The 12379-nt window shown below is 42.5% G+C and overlaps 1 protein-coding gene across 1 annotated transcript in view; it reads right to left on the reverse strand.

Annotated features, from left to right (window-relative positions):
- Positions 1-839: 839 nt before the first annotated feature.
- SNX19 (sorting nexin 19) overlaps positions 840-12379 on the reverse strand; it is a gene marked incomplete at both ends in the record, with an annotated part of 30785 nt that continues 19245 nt past the window's right edge. Inside the window, 3 exons of the mRNA XM_084249938.1 lie at positions 840-972; positions 2024-2111; positions 3536-3720. Coding sequence (XP_084106064.1) covers positions 840-972; positions 2024-2111; positions 3536-3720 — 406 coding nt within the window. The remainder of the gene's footprint in view (positions 973-2023; positions 2112-3535; positions 3721-12379) is intronic.

The following is a 12379-nucleotide window of genomic DNA, read 5'->3' on the forward strand; positions in this document are numbered from 1 at the left end:
GAACTGTGGGCTAAGTATGCAACTTGCCAGGCAATTTTGTTGAAGACAGAGAGGTCACCAGGGCCACTCAACTGCTCATGGTGAGGGGGCAGGGAGGAAAGCTAATAAATAAAATCTGTGATGCAACTGTTTCAGGAAAGGGTGTGGAGGGTGGAGTGGCTCTACTAGAAGTGTTGGCTGTAGGCTTTGAAGTTTTCAGGGAAAAATGTAGCCACTTAGGGAAGCAGTTTTCAGAGACATCCTCCACAGGGTTGATGTGTTGGAAAATAGCCAATGAGCAAGGAGTCCCTTGAGAAGTTTTCCTTCTCTCTTCTGGAATTGTTGTTAAACTAGACAGGATCCTGGGGTCTGGCTTTCAAGAGTGGTCTTGAATTTTCAGCTTCATGGTAGGAACAGACAGCGCAGAAGACTGTATTTTCCTTCAAGGAAATCTGGCAATAGCTTTTTTCCTGGTCTCTCCAAAGCTTGTGTTGGTAGAATAAGTGCATAGACACACAGGGCCAGGTGACTGGCACAAAATCTTAGGGAGAAATGTGAAAGTCGAGGCAAAAGGGGCTCATTCCTCTACCTCACAGCTTCCTTTTCCAAAGGAAACAGGACCTACCCACTAGCTATGCTCCAGTCACCACAGAAAGCTATGGAAATGGGTGTTCATGCAATTGGTACGTATGTTCCCCTGTCACTTGCTGATGGAGTACAGCTCGGGGGAGAGCGGTGCGCTGGGACCCAGGCCTTCTGAGCTACAGCCGGGTTCCCGAGGCACAGGCTTCCTGACTCGTCTTCGGGTGGCACAGAAACTCTCCTTTTCCAGTCTTCAAAGAATGGGAATGATCTCCAGTCTAAGGGGAGACACTCGTGCTCCTGGAGTTGCTGGGGGCTGCTGAGGCAGAGGTGGTTATAGGAGACTCCTTAACAGAGGCACTGAGATCCAAGAATTCCAGGAGGATGTCCCAAAGGCAGTAAATCAAATGTCTGAAACAAATGGACAAAACAACTTAGTGTAGGGTCTGGCTCAGTCAAGACGCCAGATCTTTTTGATGAATGTATTTTCCTTCCCCCTTCTCAGCTATTACTGATTCTCACTGGACTTCAAACTTCAACAGCTTGATGAAGCTTCTGCCATGAAATACAAGTCTACTGAACTAATAAGGGCTATGGCCCAATAAAGGTAGAAATGTACTTGAGACTAGATTTTGGGGGAATTCATATTGATATAGCTGTATTAGTCACCAGTACTGCTCTGAAGAACTGTGAGGGAGGAGAAATCCATGTGATATTAACATACTAAAAATTTTCAGACCTCCTGATTACTGCTGTTTCTCAAAGTGAATCACTACCGAGTTAAACGTTATGTATAGGCAGTGAGGCAAAAGCCCGGACCCTTTAGGAGCGAGAGTTAACAGAGACTGTCTGCTCTGCGACAGGGTTTGAGAGGCGTGGAAGCACTCAATACTTTCCAGCATTCTATCCCAAGCTATCAGTCAGAGACATACTGACCTTTTCTGAATTATTCTAGATGTGCTCACCCAGCCCGTCGCATTCCTTTATCAGAGTCCAAACTCAGGTAAAGTCCAAACTAATCCTGACACTAATCACAGCTTTCCCGCGAGGCCATAACTAAAACTGAGTCATTATTTGGCTTGTAATTGGATTCAGATTGTAATGCACAGGTCAGGGGATATTCTCTCAGTGTAGATAGTGGCTGGCAGATATCAAAAGGACCCATGAAGCACGCTGGATAAGCCTGGGTCAGTGACAGGGCATTTTCAGTAGCATTACGTTCTTCCAAATGCCAACAGTGGATGGGCCAACACCAACTCACGACATGGCACCCTGTCCAGGAGTTGGCAGCATGGGTCTGCTTAGTGTGTGTGGACCTGGACAGCACATGGGGAGTCAGGGTGCAGGGCAAGGCAAGACTGCAGCTCCAGTCTTCTCAGTGTGGACTGATCACTTGGAAGCCTTAGACAACTCTGAGGCCAGACATAGATTCGGCTGTGCTGGGCAGTGTTTCTCCACCTACCTGTTGATGAGGGGTTGCTGCACTGACTCCAAGACCAGACTCCAGCTCAGCTGGCATTTGTTCACCCCAAGGATTTCCACTACGATATCTGAAGAGGAAAAAACAGACAATATTTAGTGTTTCCACTGAAGCCTTAGATTCTAGACTATCTCCTTTTAGAAACTGGGTATTTGTGGCATACCTCAGAATCACATTACCAAACTAAAATCCTCAGGAAACAGGGAAAAGCTGAGAAAAATGTTGTTAGTTTTCTAAATAAGAACAGGCCTCAAACAATAATTATGTGACCTATCACTTAACCTATCACTTCTCTGATATAACAGTTTAGACTGGAGATGAGAGCTTAGTAAGAGTAAATACAAATGTCCAAAGCTAGTAAGAGTTCATTACTGAGGGCCTCCCTGGTGGTACAAGGGGTTAATAAGCATAGCACTATGAAGCAACCCGCAGCCTCTGCAGCATGAGTTCGATCCTGCTCCCCGGATGGCCAGGAAGCTACCCACATGGCACAGCAGACCTCTCCTGACTCACCTGCTGCTCCCCTCAGCAGTGTATTTCAGTCAGTCTGCCTGTTCTGTTCCCCACTCTGTCTCTGGTGTATCCTCTCACCGCCCCCACACCTTTGGCCTGTACCTCAGATCTTGTATGCATAAATCTTTAAAAAAAAAAAAAAAAAGCTGGGCCTCCCCGGTGGCGCAGTGGTTGAGCGCTGGGTTGCGAAGCTGCCCGTGGCCTCTGCAGCGCCGGTTCGATCCCCGGCTGCTCCCCGGCCACCAGAGGAGGGTCCCGCATGGCGCGCAGACCTCTCCTGCCGCCCGCTGCTCCCCTCAGCAGTGTGTTTCGGTCCTTCTGCCTGCTCTGCTCCCACCAGAGCTCTGGCTCTGGTGGGTTCTCTCACCCTCCCGTGCTTCTGACTGTACCCAGTGCATGTTTAGACAAAAACAAACAAACAATAAAAAAAAAAAAAAAAAAGCTAATAAAAAAAGAGTTCATTACTGAATCCTGGTTACCAGAGTTAATTGCCTTCCTTACTTTCTAAAAATATACAAAGTGAAGGTAAAAAGCCCTCTTCAGAGTTTTTATCTACTGCTGAAGACCATGTACTTTACTCAGTGGTTCCAATTAATTAGCTGTAAGCTTTTGCAGGACAGATCATTCCCCCTGGTCACTGTGCAGTGACCTGACAGAAAACCAGAGTCTTCATCTGCTGGAAGTGACTCAGACCTGCCGCCGTGGTGAAGGAGAGCGTCCCTCGCCAGCCCCAAGGTAAATACCCATGATTCTCACAGACTCTTAGGTGTGGTCCATTTTGCATTCCCTCAGTATCACTTGGGTGAAAGGTAAAAGAATCCCAGCCCTGACCATTTTCCTGTTATCCTTGTGGGGCAACAGGGTTTTGAGTCTTACCACATTTAAAACCCTTTTAAAAATGGGGAAGGGTTTGGGGTATTCTCGGCAGAGCAGGAGAGCAAAGGAATACTTATCTGTAAAATCAACCTTATCATCCAGTACCTGGCAGGATGCTCATCAAGCTCTGCAGAGCCTGTTTCTTAGCAGCCATCTTCTGCTCCTTGGTCCTTACAGATCGAGGATACTTAAGCAAAGCTCCACCAGGCCAGATTGATTCCCGAAGAAGTCGGAGGTATTGCACCCAGTGCTGTGGACATGTTAAATTAGCTACTTGCACCTCTAGCCACCTATGGTGCAAAGACAGAAGACAAGTCAGATAACCTGAAGGAAAGGGTGGACCAAGGTGGGAATCATGTGAGCAACCAGAACAACACAAAGCAGAGTTAGCACCAACTCTTGTAAAGTGAACTCAAATAGCTGGGCTCACAGAATTTGAAGATTTAGTTAATAATAGTGATGTTGTTACTTACTGAGTGTCCACTAGGAGCCACATCATATCATCTTAAGGGTTTTATGGATAGAACCTTAAAGAGAACTGTCTCTGGTCAATGATGCACCTTTATGTGAACATTTGGAGATTTTACAAAAATTCCTTTCCTTTGTCCATATCCAGCTGATCATCAAGTTTCCATGACCCGTCTTGAGGATTGCCTCATCTGCCTTCTGCTCATACTAGTCCTCTCACTGACAAGGGCCTCTTCTCTCCAGAAATCTGTCTTCAGGTAAGACCTGTGTTAAGCCTCCCTGAAATCCTTCTAGATCTTTCCAGCTAAACCTCCTTTGGGCACTTGGTTGTATTTGTATACCAGAGGTTTAGGACTAATATTCTACTTTGGGATATGAATTATTTTCTCATATTTTTATAGCTTTACCTGTCCAACTAAATCTTAAGCACAACAAGAAGTATATGACATACTTAAAAAAATTTCCCAGTGTCTTGGTACATTTGTTGGTTGCCTGATAATTGTTCATATTACAGTGAAAATCTGTCCCTTTGTCTTATTTTCAAAAATAAGTCAATTCTGAGGGGGCAGATACACAAATCTGCAGTTCCTGCAGGGTGTTTCAAACTTACCTTTTACTTGTACCTGCATTTTCTAGAACCATATGACACTAGCTGAGAGTCAAGACTGTTGAGGTCTCCGTATGTATGTGCACATTTCAGGCATGTAATTCCATGTTTAATATACCATGGTTGAGACTAGCATGGCTATGACTAGAATGAAGCACCACTAACCTTCCCTGGATGACTATTTGGTTCAGCACCGTAGCTCATGCCATTGCTCCTATACCCAAGTTATTTGTCGCCTATCCAAGAACAGAGGGAACTGCCAAGGCAAACTTTATTTAACCTCCACTCTGCCAGACAGTCTGCATTCCACTCAAGTTAGGCATTCCAGCCTTGGGGGCTGCAATCCCCCAAGTCCAGTGCTCACAAATAATTCTAAGAATAGGAAGTCTGAAAGGTAATGGCAGGACAAGAATGGCAGACATCAATGGAGATCAAGAGAGGCACAAATCCCACTTTGCCCAAAATATCACCACGATCGTATTTGTTATTATTAGGGATGCATCTCCTTTTTATAGGGCTTTTCATTCAGCGAGCCTAAGATGCCTGGTGAAAGGGATCCAGTAGCAAGAATTCCTGTTCTTGTTTATAGAACACGGTCATCAAAGGGAGGTGGATGTGATGACCTGATCAGGTTTTCTGCAGGGAATCAAGTGACCTACCTTCTCTTAACTCAAGTTCCTTTTTCACCTCAAGTCGTGTGCTTGTGTGACTTCTGCTATGGTAAATGACATAAACTAGAGTCTCATCTAAGCAGTTTGAAGGAGAGAAGCAAAGACCTGAAAAATGAAAATCTTTAAATCTTCCAAGGAGCCAGAAGAATCCTAGATAAGAAACCTTTATCTAGAATCATGTCTACCAGTTTCTCATTCACATATGCCTAAGAGTCATTTGCTCTTATTTTTGTCCTCTGGGATCCGAAATGCCTATAATTTAACTCTTCAAAGGTACTTCAGCATCCATCCAACCCCTGCCAGACGAAGCATAATATACAACAACAAATCTGGGTTCCTCTGTCATCTTCTGGGCATTTCTTATACTATGTGAGTTTGAATTCACATAGTGTTTTGAATTCATGTTAATTCACTGGGTGGACTGGGAGCTCGAGTGCATTATGGCAAGGCTGTTCTCTTCATTTTCTGCTCTGGCCACTCAGCATCTCATGCAGATAAGCTTGGTGCAAAACAAATCTTAGCATGTGGCAAAAAATGAATTTATAAAGCTATATAATCTGTAGGAATACAGTTTATCAAACTCTAAATGGGAATGTTGGGAAAAGGGATCGAGGTATGAATGAGTAAAAATAAGCCCTTCATGGTGACGATCAGTCAATAAGTCAAAATTGTAGGAACAAAGCAGAACTGACCAAGGGACTGCTTACTAAAGAGGACTCAAATGTCCAAGTAAAGTATCAACTGATGACAAAACAAAGGCACTATCAAGCACTGCAAACACTGAGGCACAGAATTAATCACCAGAAGGCCCTAGAAGAGTCAGAGCCAGGAAGTAAAAGGACTTGTGCAAACTGGCAGAAATAAAAGAAACTTCATGTCTAAAGAGATAAATATAATTTATGAAGTGGCTTTCACTTGCAAGGTGCTGCAGGGTTTCAGTTTACCTTCTTTTTCACAGTCTGAAGGTAAAATACACAAACTATACCCACTTGTACCATACAGATTTAAACACTCACTCTCTTCAGGATATTCCTTTTGCCCAGGTTCTTCCTATTCCTCCTCCTTTGCAAAAGAAGAGGTTTTCTCTAGACATTTGGGATCAGCCTGCTCTCACTTTCTAGCAGACTGTGGAGAAACTAAGGGCAGTAAGTTTGTTTTATTCATAGAGTTTCTGAGGTGTGATGTTCCAGACTGAATTTCCCAGTCTGGAAGCAAACAATGGATAAACCCTAAACCAAGAGAACCATCACCACTTTCTACCACCCAAATGGTCCTGCTCCTGTCACAACACAAAGCTATCTGGGAGGCCCTAGACTCATCTCTTGGGTAGGACACTCTATAATCACACACTATGCCTTTAGTTTAATGCCCAGCTGCAGGATCTCATATAACTTGCCCTTCCTACTACAAAGGGCAGCCCCAACCCATAGCAAGGGAGAAAGCAGGGGTGGGGTGGGGGTGTCATCATCCAGTGATCTCTTTTCCATCCACAATTGTCTTTCCCTTTTATTCTATCACTCTTCTCTAGCGGGTGCCCCACACATAACACCATTGCTTTATCTGAGTCCTGCCTGGGATTGTGAAACTGAGTTAGAACAGGGAAAGCAGAGAGATGACTCCTCCTGAGTTCCCTTCATTTACATGTTGTCTTTTTATTCTTAACCTAGGAGTGGGAAGGAGATCTCTGTCCCAATAGCTCTCCTGAGGAGATGGAATGGAATTTATGTGTCTGAAGTCCAATGTCTCACCGGAGCTTTTCCAGCATTCGTTCTGGAATCTGTTGGTAGTAATATTCAGTATTATGCTAACAGAAATCTAAGGTTTCAAGGTCGATGTACACACATAGCCATTTGGCTATTTACTACAAATTATTTTTAAGTAGTAATTTACTAAATACAAATGCTATTGTTTATGTAATCCAAGATACATGAGGTAAATATGCTAAAATAAATATGGCAAAGAACTATCTCAAATAGCATTGGTTTATTTTCTACTACTATTTCTAGTTTTGATATTTGAAATCAGTGGTATCTTCTGTCATCCTCACTGTTTCTCAAAGAAAACATGAGAAAAAGCTAAGCCAGGTCTGTTCTGTCAGACTCTCTGAATGATTCAGAGCACATGGAAGCCTAGATGCAGGGGGCCCAGAAATAGCCAATAAAAGAGGAAAAAAGCAACAACAGGCAGACACCAAGACATTCAAGAGTTTCTCTGATGCAAGACAAGGGTGGAGGGAAGAGGTGGAGATCAGGGCTCCCCGTTACACCAGGAGTGCATGTCCAGTCCATGTTCAAAGGAACCTGGTCTGAAATAGCTACAGATGGAGGAGTGAAGTAGTGGCTAAAAAGGAGACATTTTAATACTAGGGCTTAGGGTGGCACGCCAACATGAGCAGAAGGTCATTTCCCATCAAAACAAGAGAATCAAATCTCATGAGTAAAGGAGAGAAGCTTTAGGGACCTTGGCTAATCTAATTAGTGATAGTCCCTTCTTTTCTAAGAGAGCAGCTATGGCTGAGTGAGGAAGGAACCTGAAAAGTAAAGCTTATTGGATAGTATACAGGGAGCAGAAAAGTGAAATTATAACCTAGAAAATAGTCATAAGAGTAATTACAATATTCTAATAAAAAAATGTCTGGTGTGAGGGCCTCCCTTGGTGCAGCGGTTGAGTGCTGGGCTGTGAGGCTGCCCGCAGACTCTGCAGCGCCAGTTTGTTTGCCAGCTGCCAGCGAGGGTCCCACCAAAAAAAAAAAAAAGTCTGGTGTGGGGCCTCCCTGATGGTGCAAGGGGTTGGGATGCAGCACTATGAAGCTGTCCACAGCCACTGCAGCATGAGTTCAATCCACGGCCAGGGAGGTCACGACCCACATGGTACAGCAGACCTCTCCTGTCTCGCCCACTGCTCCCCTCAGTAGTGTATTTCAGTCTGCCTGTTCTGCTTCCCACTCTGTCGCTGGTGAATCCTCTCACCCCCCACACTTCTGGCCTGTACCCCAGTCCTTGTATGTATAAATAAATAAATCTTAAAAAAAATGCTTGGTGTAATTTAAATGAACTATGACACTCATTCCTTGTAACCTATTTAGCCACTGGCTGTGCCTCTGTACACAAGCCTAACTTCATTTTAACACAGAAAATACAGTTCAAAGAGAAAAAGAGAAAAGGTAGATCAGGTTAAAGCTTCTGCCATTCTAAATCGATTTATAGTAGATTAGAAGTATTAACTTATTTTACTGCCTTTGAGCAGGGTTTTCTCACCTTGGCACTGCCGATGTTTCAGACTAACTCACTGCCCCGCGGGGCTGCCTGTCATCAGAGTGCGTAGCCACATCCCTACCCTCCTGCTACGGCCCCCATACTGCTTGTGATGAACAAAAATGTCTCCAGACACTGTCACATTTCCTCAGAAGGACACAATTTTCCCAGTTGAGAAGCAACTTAGATTTAAGGGGTTTTGGATACAAACATGCTACTTTTGCAGTCATGCTAAGACTGGTGTTCACAGCATAGTATTTCTGAAATTATGGGCTGAACAGCATGATAGGCCATGTAATGAGTTTTTGGTCTGTGACATTAATGACACCTAAATAGATCAGTTTGGCATCTCATGTTCTGAAACACTTATTTTGCACTTGCATGTGTATATGGCTGTGTCAGACATGTATTGTATTTGTGTGCATATTTGTTCATAGTGAGTAAAGAAGTGAAATGTATTTTGTGCTGGCAGCTGAAATATAAAAAAGTATGAAAACCAGTGATATAGTATAAGGAATTAGGAGTTCAAAAAGAAAAGAGGAAAAGCCTAAAGCTATATTTTTAGCCTCCTATAAATACTCCCTACCTCCACCCACCCTCAAACCACCTTATAAAATGTTAACAGTGGCATAAACCATGAACATTGTGTTCTGGATGCACAGTCCTAGCAGGTTACTATGGGTTTTGCTCATTAAATTAGTAGCTCCAATCTATAGGGTGGAAAGGAGAGTGGTGTGGAGCCAAAGAGGTTTCAATTTCACACCTGATAAAAGTAACACTTCTCTTGCCTCTGATTTCTTTCCCAGGCCTCTGCCTTCCTGCCATGCCCCTTTCTTGTGTTTATAGAGAGTTCTTCCCTGTCAGCTCTCAGCTCTGGGCTTCTGAGTCCTGTGACTGGCCAGATCCAGGTTACTTAGCTGTGTCTGAGAAAGTTCAGCACTGCTGCCCTCTGACTGCATATCTAGGTCCCCATCCTTTCCTGCCCTGTTGGGAGAACAATGAGGAAAAAATGAACTTGAAGTGCAAGAAACTCCTGCTACTTTCTCCCAGTGACTATTGTGAAATCTAATGGCTCATGAAGTCTACACAATTTCTTCTTTGATTTTTTGCTTTCATGTTTTAAACCATGAAACCACATCTTTAAAACATGTGCTTCAAGGAAAGACTAAAAATACTGCCTAAACCCACATTTAAGAATCTGAATTCCACACTCTCATGCTCTTATATCTAGCCACAGTTTTTGTTTTTGATTAATAGTGCAAAATTATATAAAATTAATATGTATTAAGAACTGAAATATTTTTAAGGGGGATGTTAAGGAAATCACCTGCTGACCCTCAGAGGTACTCTATTCCAGTCTTCCAATTCACACAGGAAAATACTGAGAACCCAGAAGGAGGAATCATAGCTGGAGGCTTAGAAGGGAAATACAACTTTAGAGTTGCAAGGAAATTGAGATTATCTTTCTATAAGCTCCTCCCAAAGTGGAAACCCCTGTGTAATATCAAGGCATAGCCAAGGTTCTAGCCTGTGAATCCAGAAAGGGGGGCTTCTGTCTTAGCTCCACCACCCACTAGGAATGTCAACTTGGGGAATCTGCTTAATTCCTGAAAAGGATAATTTCAATCATTAGAATTGCTTCTTAATTATTGGCAACCAAAATCTGCTTGGTTACTCTAGTTAATGGTTCTAGTTAATGGTAAATTCTAGTTAATGGTTCTATCTCTACCCTTTAGAGCTAATAGGAAATACTAAAGTTATTAGGCCAAATTGCTATTCCAGTAGATAATAATTTACATGTTTAAATGCAGCCATTATTTCTCCAAGTCTCTTCTACAAGCTAGACATCTTTGATTTCACCAGCCTCAAAGGTGCGTAACTAAACTCAACCAAAGACACTTAATAAATATCTGATGAATGAAGGAGAGAAATGAACCATTCCTCATCCTGGTTCCATCTTCTGGGAGTGTGCTTTTTTGTTATTCTCTCTTAAAATGGAATGTCCAGACCCAAACACAACCTCCAGATGTGCCCTGGCCAGTAAGGAATGCAGAAGATTAATGCCTTTCCTGATCTAGATGCTATACTTCTATTAATATAGTCCAAGATTGTTAGCTTTTTGGGCACACACTTCAAAGCACTGACTCACAATGAGTTTACAGTCAATTAGAACCCTAAATCCACATGTGTACATTTACAAAAATCACATGCCCCCCTGCTAAGCCTGGTCTTGACCATCTGTACTTGTGCATTATTTTAAAAAACTTAAACTTTGACTTTTAATACCTATTTCTATTAAATTTTGTTAGTGGTTTCCCACCAAATAGGAGACAAACTCAACTTTCTATGAGTGGGTCAAGGGCTCTGCATAAGTTGTCACCTAATTAACTCTGGCCACCATTCCTGCACATCATATATTCCTAATCACACCTGACTTCTTTGAGTACCACAAATATGCCACATTGTTTTACTGTTCTGCTTCAATGCTCTGTTCTCCAATGTCTACTGTCCATTTCCTCTCATGCCTTAAGTCCTATCTCAGAGGTTATTTTCTCCTCCCTGGATGTCTCATAACTGGTTAGTATGAATCACATGTAAAGTTCTTTTTAAAATCCTAATTTTATAAAATCCTTATTTATAGGACAGCACTACCAACTGGATATTAGACTTCCTTGAGTAGAAATGTGGGGTCTTTGTGTTTTGGTCACTTATTGCTATCTGACAGAATGGTGTCTGACAGAGTAGGTAACCAATAAACAGTAGTTACTAAGTGAATTAATGCTGCTCATAAAACACAGTTAACAGCTCAAGCTTTGCAGAAGGCAAACTTACCAATATTTAAGCAGCAAAAGAACAGTAAGCTCTTAATTATTTATGCTTATGGCAGAGGACATAATATATTAAATAGTAGGCAACCTAGAAACCTGCTGTATTTGACATTTTATAGGCATATAAAACATCTGGCAGATTTAGTTTTTTAATAATCTTTTGTTTACGCTAATATTAAAATTAAATTGTGCCAACACCCCAGCTGCAGTGTGGATGCCTCACGAAGTGTACTGGGTGGTAAGTCAATGAAGAATTCACTGTGAATTGTTCACACCTGGTTAGAGGCGGAGGGCAGCAGAGTGGGTGAGCCATGTCTGGTATCCGGCATGTTCTGTCAATCCTAGAGAAGAGAGACAGCTGCCAGCAGACTACATTTTTGTCAGTTTTCCTGGCAAACAGGATCAGAGGCTAGAAGAGACTGAAGGTCAAACAAAAGCAAAGGGGTTATGAGGCCTCTGAGTCACATTTGTGTTTTCAAACATGCCCCTGATGGATAGAGCGACATCAAATTGATGCCAACCCATTACTTGAAACTAGTAAGAAGAAAAGAAGGCAGCGGGATGTCTGTAAAACATGACTAAAATAACAGACTACCTTACTAACAAAGACAGGATGAGAGGGAAACACTTGAGGGCTCTGTGTGCATGGAATGAGGCTACAACAAAGGGAGTGCTCTGGAAGTTTGTCCTATATTTGAGAAATGTGACACCCTTAGGATTCCAGCTTGAAAGCTTATGATGCAAATCTAGAGCATCTCAGAAGACCTTCATATTAACTTTCCTCAGCCCCATACCATGTTGCTATCATTGCAGCGCAATCCAACTCTGAAAAATGAGGACTGATAGAATTTAGATATAGGCAAAATCAAAGTCATGCTCTTTGGGTATCTGCCTGCTATTTGCTTGATCCAAGTAAAAGTAAGATATCTTTTTTTTTAATTTAAATTTTTATTTTTATATTCCCCATACAATTACAACCCCCTTATTTTTACCCCAAGCCCTCCTTTCCCCACTCCCCACCCCCCATAGAGTGTCTCTTGTTCATAGTTATTTGTTGATTTTGATATTTTCTTTCTTATAGTTACTCTTTTTCCTGGTCCCTTATTTAAGTTTTCTAGATT

The sequence above is a fragment of the Talpa europaea genome, assembly GCF_964194135.1.
Source record: "Talpa europaea genome assembly, chromosome: 12".
NCBI classification, from domain to species: Eukaryota; Metazoa; Chordata; class Mammalia; order Eulipotyphla; family Talpidae; genus Talpa; species Talpa europaea.